This window comes from Ambystoma mexicanum, chromosome 9, assembly GCF_040938575.1.
Source record: "Ambystoma mexicanum isolate Mex_15411 chromosome 9, UKY_AmexF1_1, whole genome shotgun sequence".
Classification (NCBI taxonomy): domain Eukaryota; kingdom Metazoa; phylum Chordata; class Amphibia; order Caudata; family Ambystomatidae; genus Ambystoma; species Ambystoma mexicanum.
The window spans coordinates 664,841,933-664,859,348 of NC_090931.1; the positions used below are offsets into that span (position 1 = coordinate 664,841,933).

Below are 17,416 nucleotides of genomic sequence, written 5' to 3' on the forward strand. Positions count from 1 at the left end.
GATTACACCTCCTGGTACCCACAGAAACGCTCCAAAGGGAACAGTCTCTGGATAACATGGTCTGGGAGATTTGCCTACGCTTTTCCCCTGATTTCCCTTCTCAACAGGATAGTGCACAAGGTGCACCAGGAACCAGTGACGATGATACTGGTGGCACAAATGTGGGCTTGACAGCCATGATTCTCCCATCTCATGGGAATGTCAGACTCCGCTCTCAGGAAACTGCCATCTGTGTACAACATGATGTCGCAAGACGAGGGGAAAACGCTGCATCCGTGCCCCCAAACACTCAATTTAGCAGCCTGGCTCCTGAAGTCATAGAGTTTAGACACCTCCAACTCCCTCAGAGGTGTATGGGGAAGTACGAAAAACCAACTCCGGACATTGATACTCCAATAAGTGGAAACGCTGTATCTGTTACAATGCTCAGAACGTCAACCCCATTGATTGCTCTCCTAAAGATATCTTCTTTTATCTAACACACCTGTTAGATTCAGGACTTGTTTTCAATTCCCTAAAGGTCCAACTGGCTGCACTCTCTGCGTATACCACATCCTAGAGCAAGGTGTCATGGTGCTAGATTTCTGTCATTAAGGCTTTCATGGAAGGGTTAAAGAGACTTCACCCCCTCTATTTCCAACCCAACTCCCGGAAGGGACTTGAATGTTGATCTCACAAGATTAATGGGACCGCCTTTCGAACTCATGCACAAGGCTAGCCACAAGGCTCTCACCTATAAGACTGCCTTTTTAGTGGCCATCACCTCGATAAGGAGAGTTGGTGAACTGCAGGCCCTTTCAGTTCAGCACCCATTTGTGACTATTCACAAAGACGAGGTGGTTTTGCGCGCACACCCAAGTTTTGTGCCTACATTCATCTTAAAGTTCCATGTGAACCAATTAATCGAACTTAATATACTACCTTGAAAAACTAAGGGCCTCATTACACGTTGTGCCGTAACCATGGCGCTATTAGCGCCATGGTTGACGCCGGTATTTTAACGTGTCCGCCTTGGTGGATGGCGGAATTACCGGCCTACTCCAAGGTGAGCGGGGCCGGTAATTCCCCATTCACCAAGGCCCTTCCCCATTCCCATTTTTGCCCCCATAGGGCATAATGGGAATGGGGAAGGTGGTAATTATGGTACCGCAAATTGCGGTACCGTAATTAGCACTGAGGTCCCTTTGCGGCACCCTACTTTAATGGCTGGGAAAACCAGCCGTTAAGGTCGGGTCCCGCAAAGGGAACTCGTAGTAAGGCGGTAAGGGTTTACCGGTACCGGTGCCCTTACCGGTACCGGTAAACCCTTACCGCCTACCGTGTAATGAGGCCCTAAACCACTGAAAAAGACGAACCATTCTTTGTTTCTGTGGCAGCTGCTAAATGGGGGGGGGGGGCCGCCTCTAAATCTGCTAATTCCAAATGGATTTCAAATTGCATCGCACTGTTACTCTTGCCAAGAGAGATCTACCCTTTACGCCTAAAGCTCACTCTACTTGGGACCCAACGGCTACCATAGCATTCATTGCAAATGTTCCTTTAGATTCCATTTGCAAAGCAGCAAGCTGGAGTTCTGTTAATACTTTCACCCAACACTACTGCTTAGACACACACTCTTAAGTCTGATTCTCAGGTGGGACAATCAGTGCTAAGACATCTATTTGCTACTGTTCTTTCACACATACCACCACCACCTCCTGGTACTGCTTGCTAGTCTATGCACAGTATGTGGTTCTAAGCAGATTCACAAGCATCTGAAGACATACATTACTCACCGTAATAATATTTCTGATGATTGTATCTGCTTCGATTCACATGTGCCACCGTTCCGCCACTCTTGCAGTAGAAGGAACATAGACATCTAACAGCTTCTTTCTTCTGTACTCTATCATGCATTCTGTAAGACTCCCTCACATGGAAAAAAAAACAACCGGTGGGACCTCGACGTGTGAACGATTTTGGGTACACTACACGTCCCGTTAGGGATAGTGTTACAGTCACGGCCATGTTGACGTCCCTTTTCGATCTTCGAAAAAAAGATGCAGTACTCTGAAATTACCTCTAGGTGTCGGACTATATGCATCGCATGTGAATCTAAGCAGATACAATCACCAGAAATACGATTACAGCAAGTAATGTATCTCATTCCTTGAAAAAACTTTATTTAAGGTGTAGTTAAGTTGAGCAGATTTAACGCAACAAAACCCTTGAAATTCAGCAGATGTGAGAATTCATGACCAGCTTAACTTGGTTTGCTCCCGTCGATGTCCACCATAATGCCATTTTGCATGTCATTGTGAATCCCTTCTCTTATATGTACATTCTCATGTGCATTGCAACAGGACCTCACTGAGTTAAGCTGCTCATGACTTCCCACATCCGCTGAATTTCAAGGGTTTTATTGCGTTAAATCAGTTCAATTTAACTGCATCTTAACTAATGTGTTTTCAATGACTTTCAAGGGTTTTGTCATACAATATTTTTTTTTACGGCCCACTGTACATGTTCCCCCAATATGTTTCTTTTGTGGCCCTGGTCACTATACATGTCTTTCAGGCAAACTAGCCAGGGCCTTCGGGCGTGCCCACTGTACATTTTAAAACACTACCGGGGCACTAGCTGTCAGCCATGGCCCCTGTACATGTTCCCCCAATATGTTTCTTTTGGTCCCACTAAGGCCGTGGCCACTATACATGTCTTTCAGGCACACTAGCCAGAGCCTTCAGCCCTGGACAGTGAGCATGGCCTTCGGCTTTGCCCACTGTATCTTTTAAAACACCACTGGGCCACTAGCCATGGCCTTCAGCCGTGTCCACTCTACATGTTCCCCCAGTTTTATTTTGTGTTCATACAATTTATTTAACTCTTTTTGTAAAACGTTTTTCACATAACTGCAGTTATATTTGCAATGTACTACAAATAACCACAGTTATATCCGTGATTATCTGTAAGAAAGCATGCAAAATCTAAAGCCCACCCCACTCATTCTCATCAAAGTACACCATTACTTATCCCTCCTTATCTGGTGGACACAAAAAAATGAAATACTTGATAAACCCGATGTTCCATAAGCGAAGAACAGATATTGATAACAAATAATATGACATTTGGTTATGTTATCAGAAAAGAGACATAATTACAGGTGGTGGGAGGTGTAGCATAACAAACCCTTGAAATTCATTGTAAAACCTTTAGTTAAAGCACCATTAAGGTAAAACAATCTGATGCAACGAAACCCTTGAAATTCAGTGAAAGAAAGATTTTGTTGAAGTGACGTTAAGGTGCCGATTTAATGCCACAAAACTCCTGAATTTCAGAAGATGTTGGAAGCTACCCCACCTTAACTATGAGACTCCCATTGCGCATCCCTCAAACATACTGGTGACATCACAGATGACATCACTTAAGGCATCATGAATGTTACTGGTACAGCAGATCACACATGCAAGTAATAGAGATGCAACATTTGAACCACGTGTTTCTGTATACCGATGGATTCAAGTGCAAAGCTTGATAGCAGTTTGTATTTAAAAATACTGTCCATTTACAACCAGTTCATATGTATTGAATGAGCATTTACCATGATAAGATACTTTAGTACCTGTATTACTTTGTTCTAAAAGCATTCCCCTATGCAAAGAAGACATTTAGGCAGTGCAATTGTGACTTGCACCAGACCACCAAAGACTACGACTTACATAAGAAGAAACAGTTTCTGAAATCATTGTATCCTCATATATCTGACTACTTACTGTCAGTATAACAAACCAAAAGGTAGGCTTTGACCATGTCAAATGCTAAAGTTTAGGGCAGGCGATGTGATGAATCTGGAGACTTCGTCCCTTCTTCCCTGTGGGGAGCCACCGGCTTTGAGGCTAGGGAGGTGAGCCCATGCCGAAAAACCCTCCCTAGTGGTTTGGACAAGTTGAACCTCACTGGGAGGGATCTCCCTATAGGGGACAAGGACTCCCATTCCAGTGGGGAACTCCCTTTACAGAATGCACTTTCTGCCTATATGGGAGTAAAAGGAAGGAACAAACCTCTTTGTGATTGGCTCAAGGTAGTTCTGAACTTTCCACCTGTTTCCTAACATTTGGTGGAGATCACGCCCCTTCTAAGGAAAGGAGCGCAAATAAAGTGGCAACGACCGTTGAATGTAGGAAGAGAATCCCAGCAGAGAGACTCCCCCCAGACGTAAGAGCATCAACCAGGGGAGGAGCCGCGCAGAGCTGCAGAGCCAGCTGCAGCGCAGAAGGAAGTGAACGCTGGGGGAGGACACAATACGTCCCTGGAGCAGGCGTGCAGGGCCGGAGGAACCTAGGCCGCGCAGAGTGAATGAGACCAAGAGGCGCGAGCAGATACCGAAAGTGGTGGGCCCAGAGCCTGCAATCTGCCACCAAATCCAGAGTCAGCTGGAGGACAGAGCCCTATGCTCTCAACCCGAGAGTCAGCAAAAAACAAGAAAGAGTCAAGATCTGCAGAATAGGGAAGCCACCAACATGCAGAGGCAAGGAGCAGTGAGCTCCAGAGGACGTCCCAGCCTCTACCGAGACTGACCCTCCCTGGAGCAAGTACCGCAAAATGACTGGTACACAGATTGCCCAGGTCAGAGGGAGGAAAGATGGAAGCAGAGAGAGGAAGAGAGAGAGGGTAACGCTCAGGTACCCGGGAAGCCTGAGAAGGTGGGGCAGCCAAGGGGCTGTGAGAGCCTGAGAAGCCTGACCAGCATACAGCCCCAGAAGGGTCACAGGGACCCAAGAAACCAGTGAAAATCTGAAGTAGAGAAAGATCAAAAGGACACTACCTAGCTCAGTATTATATTGGATCAGGGGACCCTCTTGAGCCACAGGGGCAATGCAAGCAGAGTAACTAGGACATATCACAGGTGCACCAGAGCACCCAGAAGATGGCTGAAGTGTGGAAAGATCAATCAAGTTGGTGGAAGGGGATTAGAGAAATATCCCTGTACAGTGCAGGGATATTTCTCTAATTCCCTTAAGATTGAATCTGTTGTGTTTTCAGGAACTTGAGATTAGTTCATACTTTGGGAATCTTAAAGGAACTTCAATAAGACTGACAAGAACTGTTTGCTTTGAGAGGAACGTTTGTTAATTCCTACCATTGGATCAAGTCTCAGGTGGGAGCCCTAGAAAGGCTTAAGAAACCTCTATGAAGAACCAAGAGTGCAGGGCACGCTTCATTGTTATTTTACGTTTTAGTTAAGTGGTAGGGCCAGTTTAGGAGATCTAGGTTTGGACCGAGGGTCATTTTGATTTGGACGCTAGACGAGCACCTTAGTTTAGTTTGGTTAGGAACGGAAATGCCATTTATTTAATAAGGTTAGTTAGGCATTTTTCTTATTATTTGAATAAATCTACATATAAAGATGTCCTCTGGTCCGAGTTATCCTTCTGGCTTGCCAACGTGGGATGCAAGGTTAAAAAATGTTAAAAATACACTTTCGTGTTGTGAGGACACATGGTTTTCAGGACTTGAGCGGCTAATTTACTGGACGGAGGAAAATTGTAATCGTTTTAGTGGCGGGTTTTGAAGCCGGCATTCCGCTACATGTTTTGGACTATCACTCCCATGATCCCTCATCATTGCCTATGCTGGGTAGGGCTAATGGACGTTGTAATGTAAAACCTCTGGAGATCCAAAGCTTGCAGACTCCTGCTATATTGAATCTGAAATTGTAGATTGCTATGTGCAAGACCAACGTTCTGTAGTTCACCAACCATTATTTATAGTGCTTGACAAATGTGGTCTGACCTTCATAAAAGACAAGGTATACTGCATGTGTGCTGTACCTTCAAATACAATCCGGAATGTTTCCCAATGGCTGGTACTTACCGGTAAGGTCACTGAAGGAGGTCCTAGGTGGCGTCCTACCTGATTTCTCACATGATGTCATCACTGATGCCCTCTTACAGGTCCAAATGGATGTCATATGTGACGTCATCAGTGATGTCATGTGTGATGACATCAGTGTGCTTAGAGGCTGTGCAATGGGGGGCTCGTAGTTAGGTGGGCTAGTTTCCAACACCTGCCAAAATTTAGGGGTTTTGTGGCATTAAGTCAGTACCTAAACTAAAAAATGTTTGCTTGAATACATACATATTTAGTATATAGTAATATTTTACATACTTTTAACTATGTAAAGTGTGCCTTACTGTGGCAGCCTAAAAAACTGAAGCACAAGTGTGCTTTGTTTTATTATTATATTTATAATTGTGAGCTGTACAGCACAACAGTACCCACTCGCTCCATAGTTCAGCCTGATTACTCAGCTTGGAGATTTCAGAAGGAGTGGTTAACTTAAACTTAAACTCTGGTTGAGACAACCCTGTTGCCTCAGGTTGGCTTCCCTAAGTCCTACCCCAAGTAGTGATGTTGAATAACCCTTCTAACAAAATCAGTCCATATAAAGGAATCACATTTCTTTTTAAATAATATACTTTCTGAATTTGATGCACACACAAATTGTATAAATAAAAATAAGGACTATAAAGGACACATGGAAACAGAAAATAAGTTTGGTGTTGCATTTTTAATCTTTTCTCACACTTTAGGGATAATAAACAACTATTATGTTCTGGCCCAATACTGGACCAACAATTACACCATTTCAGTACCCTAGGGGCAGGCCCACCCTGCGCCCTACCCCTTCTTCCCTCAATTGCCAATACTCTATCCATCTTCTCCATCACACAGTGCTCTGCTCCTTCTCAGCTATTTACACTCTATAAACAGTCATTACATACATACATACTTAAGGTGTTTGGCTGGATACTGTAATGTGTGATAAGGCCAAGGTAAGGATTGGTTATATGGTAGAAAGAAATAGTATAAGGGCATGGCTTAGGTTTAGGCTCCAATAAATTAGAAGGGGCCACGGTATAGCCTTACATATAGGGTGAGGTCCAGTATTAGGCTTATGAGTAGGGCGAGATAGCAAGAGGGCAACCATTTTATTTATAAGCAGGGTCAGGTAGCAGGAATTCCTTTTATTAATAGGGCGAGGTAGCAAGAGAACAGAAATTATATTTATGGCTATGGTGACGCATCAAGAAGGGAAGGATTAGTCCCATGGGTTGGAGAGGTAGCAAAAGGGCAAGGATTAGGTTCATGGATAGGGTGAAGGAGTAAAATGCCAAGTATAGGTCTTTATGAAAAGGGTGAGGTTGCAAGAGGGCACGTATTAGTTTTAGGTGTAGGGTGAAAGTTAGCAATCTATGTGATTATTGCGGCGCTGAAAATCTCAAACCCCTGCAACTCCCAACCCCTGCTCCCCTTGTTCAACATTATCAGATTCAGGGTTTTTTCTCATGCAGAATGCGCAGTAAGCACTACAAGACTGTAACACGCAGTAACTTCTCAGTAACACTGATAAAACTGAAGTCCTATTCTTTCCTTCTAACACGCTCCCCACTCCCCTCCTTTTATTCACTTCCCCCCTACTAATCTCCCCAACTCGGCTCATGCTTGCAATCTAGGTCTCCACTTCGACTCCTCCCTCTCCTTTTTCCACCATATTTGTCTTACCTCTCGCGCCTGTCGCTACCATCTCTTCAATATCCGTAAAATCCGTTCCACCCTCACCTTCCATCGCGCTAAACTCTTAATCTCTTCCCTCATCTTCTCTCGTCTTTTCTATTGCTCAACTCTCCTCTTTGGAATCCCTGCCTCTCATCTTACTCCCCACAAATACCTCTACCACTCTGCCATCTGTACCCTTTGTCTTCTTGCTCCTCACAAATAGTAAATAAAGGGGTACACCTGCATTCACAATCCCTGATCCTTCAGGTACAATATACAACAATCACAAAGGTGGATCAGTGGAATAGGATGACACTGGTTAGATATAAATCACATGTTTATTCGGAAAAACTCATCACATGAATAATTATTTTATTTGCATAAAAATTACCTAAAAAATCTTCCATCAACTCATACCTTCATACGTATCCACATTCAAAAATACATTCGAACATCCATTGATACAACACCCCAGTGTAATAATAACACCAAATTGTGTTGTTCAAAAATTATTTTCTAAAAATATTCAATTGACATTTCCTATGGTGACCCAGTCCATAATATCAGGTGTCATCGTATAGCCGGTGTCCAATATCACCAGATATCCCTCCTAGATATCACGTCGACACGTGTTTCGGTCAGAGACCTTCTTCAGGACGTCAGGCTAGGAGCACTTGCTCCGCCCGCTTCTCCACGTATCTGGGCCAGTAGTGAATCTAAAAAATGTAAAAACCAGTATGTCATCCCTATTTCTTTTCACAGGTAACAAACAATGTCACAATATGCTTTCCAAAATAAGCACATAAAGCCCAACTCACCCCCATGTTTTCCACTTGCGGGACGGTGAGGCAGGGCGTCGGAAATCAATCCTCCATGGACCTCAATATGACTGTTGAGCCTATGGAACCAACACAAACACCTCTAAGTATTTGTCATAAAACACCCCATTGCATATATGTACCAATGCGGCATATCCACAAATGGACATAACTAAAAAGACTTACACTAACAACGTAGCTATGGAAACTCCTATCGTTCACAGGACCCAGGAGCACCTCTAGTCACGTACATCTATGTCGGATAAGTCGGTCACACAAAAAATCTCCGTACCTCTGTAACAAAAAAATAAGCAGAATTGCAGTGTGTACTATTGTAATGTATCCATACAATACCACACTGTTAATTCTGTCATAAACAGTTCCCAAATATATCAAAATGGTGCAACACACCCATCCCAAAAAGGGTGTGCCCGCTGTAGCCATATTATGAACTCTCGCACCCGACGTACATTGGGACCCATCGGAAAAATACCAAACGTATCAAACAATGTGACGTGTCCCGGTGGCATCACCGTTAGCTGTAACGAAAAACTTAATACAAGTGTGCTTCATAAATCCACTTGCATGCGTGTGTGTGTGCAAGGAGTTCGTAGCGGCCATCAATTAAATCTATTAAATCTGGTGAGTTTCCGAGTGCTACCGCCGTATACTCTACACATGTGCACTTGCATGCGTGTATATGCAACAAATCAGTAACAAACATCAATTACATCTAGGGAGTATCCATCTGCTCCCATGAACAAACATGCGAGTACTCAATTGCATTCACGAAAAAGTTGTCTACCTTACCTGGCGTACCGCGCCGCTCCCTGCAGAATAGAGAATAAATCCTATCGTCCGGTCCTCCTACTTTCATACAGCGCCGGAAACTCAAGCGATAACAGCAAAAATGTGCAATCGATGCTGCCGTGGACCTACACTTCCAACTTTCAAATCTCGTTCCAAAAATACCCACTCGGGCTAGAAACTAAAGAAAGACTAACACAGAACACCTACTAACAATGAACACTAAAAAAGGACTAAAAAAGGACCACCCTCACTGGCTCGAAAAAAGAACGGGCGGACCAGTCTTCCCAAGAGAATATTGTTAAAGCATGGAAAACAAAACTAGGTGCACAGTATAAAGAACAATATATACTGTGGTACCAATTATGTATTATTACGGAAACATGTACACTCTGAGTATTATACCAGAAAAAGGGCTAATGCAAAAAATTTTAAATGCCCCCAAATTTCACTTAAACGTATTTTGCGTACTGCATGTAGTCGTACACAGCAATTGAGTAGACAAATAAATAAATGTACACCCTGATGAAAGGAACTGGGACACACCTAAGGTAATTGCATACATATGTATATTATACTTATGTGGGCAGCTGAGTATATGATACCATTAAAAATAAAGTACAATTAAACAGCTGGATTAAATCCATACCCAAAGTAACACATAGTGACACAGTATACCAGAACATGTCTAACCCGTAGAACTACTTCCATGGTATCTACACACCTGGGGGTGGATACCCTTAAACTTCGAAAATTGCAGACCCGCTGAATTAAATCCATGCCCATTGTAACACATACTGACATAGTGTTGGACTGTTTTCATGATATATGCACATCTGGGGATAGATTATCAAAACTTATTCGCATCATTAAGTATATTTCCATTATGTTTAATCTATCCTCCCCAACAGTACAATGATGTTCGTCCTCAGTTTTTTGTAACCAGATTGTTCCATTATACTGAAACGTTCAGTCCCTTCTGGACTGTGTTAAGGCTATATATCCAATTTTGTTCAGAACAATGCAATATTTTGTCAATATCCCCCCCTCTCATAACTTGTGTGTTGCATGCCCGTTGACCGAAACCAAGAAAGAATTCCATTATGGCAATAGAATATGGAAGATGAACTGTCACACTAACTGTCTAACGAAAAATGTAATTTACATCATTAGTTGTCCATGCAAACTCCTTTTATGTGGGTAAGACCACACGTGAAGTGAGACAACGGATATCTGAACATAGGAGCTGCATACGCAATAAGGTGGCAGATAAACCACTGGTAGAACATTTCGTGAAAATGCAACACAAGGACACAGATATGAAGTGGTTTATACTCCAACATATCAAGAATACTATGAGAGGGTGCGATATTGACAAAATATTGCATTGTTCTGAACAAAAATTGATATATACCCTTAACACAGTCCAGAAGGGACTGAACGTTTCAGTAGAATGGAACAATCTGGTTACAAAAAACTGAGGACGAACATCATTGTACTGTTGGGGAGGATAAATTAAACATAATGGAAATATACTTAATGATGCAAATAAATTATGATAATCTATCCCCAGATGTGCATATATCATGAAAACAGTCCAACACTATGTCAGTATGTGTTACAATGGGCATGGATTTAATTCAGCGGGTCTGCAATTTTCGAAGTTTAAGGGTATCTACCCCCAGGTGTGTAGATACCATGGAAGTAGTTCTACGGGTTAGACATGTGCTGGTATAATGTGTCACTATGTGTTACTTTGGGTATGGATTTAATCCAGCTGTTTAATTGTACTTTATTTTTAATTGTATCATATACTCAGCTGCCCACGTAAGTATAATATACATATGTATGCAATTACCTTAGGTGTGTCCCAGTTCCTTTCATCAGGGTGTACATTTATTTATTTGTCTACTCGATTGCTGTGTACGACTACATGCAGTACGCGAAATACGTTTAAGTGAAATTTGGGGGCATTTGAAATTTTTCGCATTAGCCCTTTTTCTGGTATAATACTCAGAGTGTACATGTTTCCGTAATAATACATAATTGGTGCCACAGTATATATTGTTCTTTATACTGCGTACCTAGTTTTGTTTTCCATGCTTTAACAATATTCTCTTCGGAAGACTGGTCCACCCGTTCTTTTTTCGAGCCAGTGAGGGTGGTCCTTTTTTAGTCCTTTTTTAGTGTTCATTGTTAGTAGGTGTTCTGTGTTAGTCTTTCTTTAGTTTCTAGCCCGAGTGCGTGTTTTTGGAATGAGATTTGAAAGTTAGAAGTGTAGGTCCGCGGCAGCATCGATTGCACATTTTTGCTGTTATCGCTTGAGTTTCCGGTGCTGTATGAAAGTAGGAGGACCGGACGATAGGATTTATTCTCTATTCTGCAGGGAGCGGCGCGGTACGCTAGGTAAGGTAGACAACTTTTTCTGACCGCAATTGAGTACTTGCATGTTTGTTCATGGGAGCAGATGGATACTCCCTAGATGTAATTGATGTTTGTTACTGATTTGTCGCATATACACGCATGCAAGTGCACATGTGTAGAGTATACGGCGGTAGCACTCGGAAACTCACCAGATTTAATAGATTTAAATGATGGCCGCTACGAACTCCTTGCACACACGCATGCAAGTGGATTTATGAAGCACACTTGTATTAAGTTTTTCGTTACAGCTATCGGTGATGCCACCGAGACACGTCACATTGTTTGATACGTTTGGTATTTTTCCGATGGGTCCCTATGTACGTCGGGTGTGAGAGTTCATAATATGGCTACAGCGGGCACACCCTTTTTTGGATGGGTGTGTTGCACCATTTTGATATATTTGGGAACTGTTTATGACAGAATTAACAGTGTGGTATTGTATGGATACATTACAAATAGTACACACTGCAATTCTGCTTCATTTTGTTACAGAGGTACGGAGATTTTTTGTGTGACCGACTTATCCGACATAGATGTACGTGGACTAGAGGTGCTCCTGGGTCCTGTGAACGATAGGAGTTTCCATCAGCTACGTTGTTAGTGTGTCTTTTTAGTTATGTCCATTTGTGGATATGCCGCATTGGTACATATATGCAATGGGGTGTTTTATGACAAATACTTAGAGGTGTTTGTGTTGGTTCCATAGGCTCAACAGTCATATTGAGGTCCATGGAGGATTGATTTCCGACACCCTGCCTCACCGTCCCGCAAGTGGAAAACGTGGGGGTGAGTTGGGCTTTATGTGCTTATTTTGGAAAGCATATTGTGACATTGTTTGTCATCTGTGAAAAGAAATACGGATGACATACTGGTTTTTACATTTTTTAGATTCACTACTGGCCCAGATACGTGGAGAACCAGGCGGAGCAAGTGCTCCTAGCCCGACGTCCTGAAGAAGGTCTCTGACCGAAATACGTGTCGACGTGATCTCTAGGAGGGATATCTGGTGATATTGGACACCGGCTATACGATGACACCTGATATTATGGACTGAGTCACCATAGGAAATGTCAATTGAATATTTTTAGAAAATAATTCTTGAACAACACAATTTGGTGTTATTATTACACTGGGGTGTTGTATCGATGGATGTTCGAATGTATTTTTGAATGTGGATACGTATGAAGGTATGAGTTGATGGAAGATTTTTAGGTAATTTTTATGCAAGTAAAATAATTATTCATGTGATGAGTTTTTCCGAATAAACGTGATTTATATCTAACCAGTGTCACCCTATTCCACTGATCCACCTTTGTGATTGTTGTATATTCTTGCTCCTCACGACTGCATTTCCTCCTCGCTTTCATACCTTGGCTCGCTTCCCTTTCACTCCCAACTTAAATTTCACTTCCTCTTTCTCGTTTTTAAATCTCTTCATGACCTCCCCCCTATCTTTCTTCTCTCCTCTCATTCTACACTCCCTCCCGTTCCCTCTGATCTGCTGATCTCTTCCTGCTCACTGTCCCCCGGTCCCCATGTGCCTCTTCGCGTTTCCGTTCCTTTCAGCTCCTGGCCCCCCTACAATGGAACTCTCTACCTCTTTCTATCCCCTCCATCCCCACCTACTCCTCCTTCCGCACCTCCTTGAAATCTTTCTTCTCCATTCCCCGCCCTGACTTCGTTCATTACCTTCACTTCTCTCTCACTTCCCTCATTTTTCCCTCCTACCCACCTCCTCTACCCTCTCCATTCCCTCTTATGCCTCCTCCGTTCCCCCTTGAAACTTCATCTTTATTCCCCGTCTTGACTCCCTTTTCTCTTCCCTTACTCCTCCCCCATCCCTTCAACTGTTCACTGACCTAGGTAAATTGTTCTACGTACTGTTTCATTGCTTTGTCTCATGTTTGTAATGATGCTTCGATTTTATTATTCTTTGTATTCTTGTTGTTATAATGTAAAGCACTTTGGCGTAAAGCGCTATATAAACTTAATAAATACAAATACAAAATTTTGATTATTTTTCGATATTTTCTGGCAAAACGGAAAGTTAGTAGTTTCTAATGAAGTAATTATTTTGCAAAAATATTTTGTTAGGCTTCACGGTTTCCCTCAAATGTTCCTTTTTCATGGCAGTTCTGTGTTAAATCTTAGAGTGCATGCATTTCCTTTCTTATTCTGATGGGTCATTAGTCTACAGTACATTAACATATATGGACAGTGTTAACTGCATGTATCCGAAGAGTTACCACTTAAAAACACCCCAGGCTCCAGTTTGGGTGTTAGTTGAATCACACACAGAAAGTCATGCTGTTGCTGTCCCTCTGATCTCTTGTGCAGGTGGACCAGGTTTACAAGATGAGCAGCCGTCCACGCGGAATTTGCCTAATACTGAACAACAAAAACTTTGCCATGGCAAGAGCACAAATCCCCAATCCGAGGACTCTTAAAGACAGGCTGGGAACAGATGTTGATGCAGGTACTAGTCACACTATGCGGGTGCTGAAGTGACACCGGTGAGGGGGTGTCCACATTGCGATTTTCAATACAACTATGATTATTCATTAAAGCAGGTAGGGGTTTTCAGCAACCTAATATAATATGTGTATGAGCGCTGTCATTCTATGCTGCTTCCACACTGTGTAGAGTGTGTGTGGGTACAATCATCCTGAAGGTCTTATACCTCATTGAAAGCCTCAGGCACTCTTAGATCAATGATGTTGGCCTTGACTCTTGCAAAGGTCTTCACTTGCCACCTTTCTTGCCAACCATATCATCTTGCCAGGTGTTATTGAACACCCCCTCCTAAGCCCTAGATACTTGTGCCTAGCACCTTTCTTTTATTTGTTCTTAGTTATTACTTATTATGTTCTTTCTTTCATTATTTCTTTGGTCCTTTCTTTACTTTTCCTTCTTCCTTTCCTCCATGCTTGCCTTCCACAGGTGTCCTTATTGCCATATAAGAAGGCTAAGAAGTGTTATGGTGGAGTCAGTATGCAGAGTGTGAGCACAAATGCAAGGATGGTTGTCTATCTGGAATTCTTCAATCACTGTTCAAGGGCCTGCAGGCTTTAGTTGAAACATGCTTGAAGAGCTAGATGTTCAGGAGCTTCTCCAAAGGATAGGTAGAATGGCTCTGATCTAATTCTCTAAAGTATTATAGAGTCCAGGGCCTTGCACTCCTACCATGCTTATAATGGTTGAGGGATCGCTGGGTGATCAGTGATGTTTTGCCAGCATGTAGGGAACAGCCAATGTTTGTTCCAGCAAAGTTTGTAAATGAGAAAGAGTGTCCTGAGTGGGATCCATGCCACCACTGCAAGCCAGTGGAATGTTTTGAAAATGCAGGTGCGTTCTCACAGCTGGGTTATATAGAATCTGAAGTTTGCTAGTGTGCTTTTTCAGGTGCCCTGAATATATAAGTTTGTAATAGTCAAGCATGGATATAACCAAGAGTCTTGTTGCTTCACATGCTGGTCTGTATGAGTAGAGGGAGGGTTTTTCTAACTGTAGGTTGATGCTGTTGACTATTGCATTTTCTGCAACACCAATTAAATGTTGCCCTCTAACTTGATGCCTAAGTTCTTTATTTCTTTATTAAGGGGGAGCTGTTAGGTTGCACTACCCGACAAAACTGAGATAAGACACCCAGCCAGTTTTAGAAACTCAGCATTAGAAAGTTGAGGCACAGCCTTTCCTACAGTGAAATAAGTGATCTGCAAGAGTTAGCCTACTTTCCTTCAGTGAAAGATCTAATCTCGTAGAGAGAGTCTTATTTTTTCCCCAATTAAAGATGTGATCTAATAGAGAGAGCCTTATTACTTCCTGTGAAAAGTGTGATCTACTAGAGAGAGCCTTCTTTCTTCCAATGAAAGATACCATCTACGAGGGATGGCTGCCTTTCTTCCAGTGTCCATTACTTACAAGTAAATGACTACAAGGCCAAGTGCTAAACAATGTATTATCTAGAAATACCACACACATTCTTAAAATATGCTAATCATATGTGCCAAGTGTAGCTGTGCAAGATGGAAAGGAACATCAATTCCCTTGCACCTTCATCCTTCTGAAGGTGATATGAATGACATAAAACTGGCTAATAATGACACCTGTTAACAGTGAAATGAAAACAGTGGTGTCAAGCACTACATAAAGAATGTTATTATGCTATCTGATCACCAGAGCAAAACCTTTAGAATGTCTTGACACCAGAATAAACGATTTGGGCGCTGATAATCAAATTCACTTGTGCCAAGCTTACTCTTAGACCGAAGGTTGTGGTTTAATCAGTCACTTTAGTGCAGAGGCTTCTGGACTGCAAGGATCTAGTTATAGGGGACGCTGAACCTCCTCCAATATCGTCCTTAGATGTTTATATGGAGTCCAAGAGATACAGCAGCATGCAACCTAGATCAGCCCTTTCTCATTGGTTCGGACACCTGAGCCACATGGTGATACCAAGATATGGAGATATGAAGAACATCAAACCATGTTACAGTAGGAATCTGGAATGCTTTACCAAACTTATTTATTGTTACACATAGGAAGCTGTGAGCAATACAAGAATAGGTGAGGCATGTTGGATTCTTGGGAGAGTGTCTAGATTTCTTTGTAGATGGGTGGGTTGAGGTGGGACAGTAGGATGATCGAAAACCTTTAATCAATGGTGATTTAGACGATGGCTGAACCGCTGTAGGTTTCATTTTGTCAGAGGCTGGTAAATTGGTTTCTTCACTCTGGGTTTGGGCCAGGTTTTTGATTAGGGAGTGGTCAATATACTGTTTGGGAGACTGAGGACTATGGCAGAAAAGGCTGTGTTTCTAAGTTCTAGCCTGAGGATGGTCGGTATCCTCTTCATAATCTGACTGCCGTTGTTCTCTGTCAGTTCAAGTACAGGTTTGCATTCTTGATGTGTGTTAGTCTTTATAGGAGTCAAAGCATCTGGGTCTCTGCAACAGTGCAGTGATCGTTTGTGCATGGCAGAATGTGTTTTGTCATGAAATGTTTACTGGGTAAGATAGACTAGTTGCAACTGAGCTTTGGTTTCAATTTATTGAACATGCAGGCGGCAAAGGAGGGATGAGGACTACATGGTTAAAATGGGAAGAGGTGTTCTGGACAGATCCGTATGGCATTGCTGTCGTTTAGCCACAAAAGGGCCAGTTATTGTGAGGGGAGTTAAGATTTTAGTTTTCTTAGAGTAGTGAACTATGTTAGGGTTTTGTGTGCTGTTTAGGACATGAGACTTCATAGAGAGGTGGGAGTGTAGGAAGGTTCCTTTGGAAATGAAGAGTTCAGATGCCCTTTGTGGCAAGCCAGAAGGAGGACTCGGACCAAAGGGCTTGTTATTCATGTGTGTTAATTTTAGGAGGGGATAAGGGTGTTTGTCCCCTGCAATATTCGCGGCATACCTTTAGTCCCTCTCATTTGGGGCCCCTTTCCTGTTAGATGTCATATCCCCCCAACATTTTGAGCAAGGTTACTCCATTGATGTTGTCAAAAGATTGAATTAACTCAAAAGAAAACACCTTTCTAGCCCTACTGCTAAAAGGGGAGTTCCTTGCCTTATCAAACTATACTAAGGTGCTTATTAATAGTCAAAATAACAAAAAAGGGGCTTCTGTCCAAACCTATCCTCTAAACTGGCCCTGCCACTTAAGAAAAATACAAAAGCAAACTAGGCAGTATATCCTGCGTTCAGATATGTTCATTCTGACCTCTCTCAGGGTTTACAGGGAACCCTCCTGGCTTGCCTTCCAGTGCTTATCTGTAGGAAACAATTCTCCCTGATTAACAGTTTTTGTCGATCTTGTCAAAGTTTCAAAAGTTTC

The 17,416-nt window shown here is 42.5% G+C and overlaps 1 protein-coding gene across 6 annotated transcripts in view; it reads left to right on the forward strand.

Annotated features, from left to right (window-relative positions):
- Positions 1-17,416, forward strand: part of CASP8 (caspase 8) — a 159,747-nt gene that overhangs the window by 72,900 nt on the left and 69,431 nt on the right. For all 6 annotated transcript variants that reach the window (XM_069615463.1, XM_069615465.1, XM_069615464.1 and 3 more), the window contains one exon: positions 13,926-14,064. In XM_069615463.1, coding sequence (XP_069471564.1) covers positions 13,926-14,064 — 139 coding nt within the window. The remainder of the gene's footprint in view (positions 1-13,925; positions 14,065-17,416) is intronic.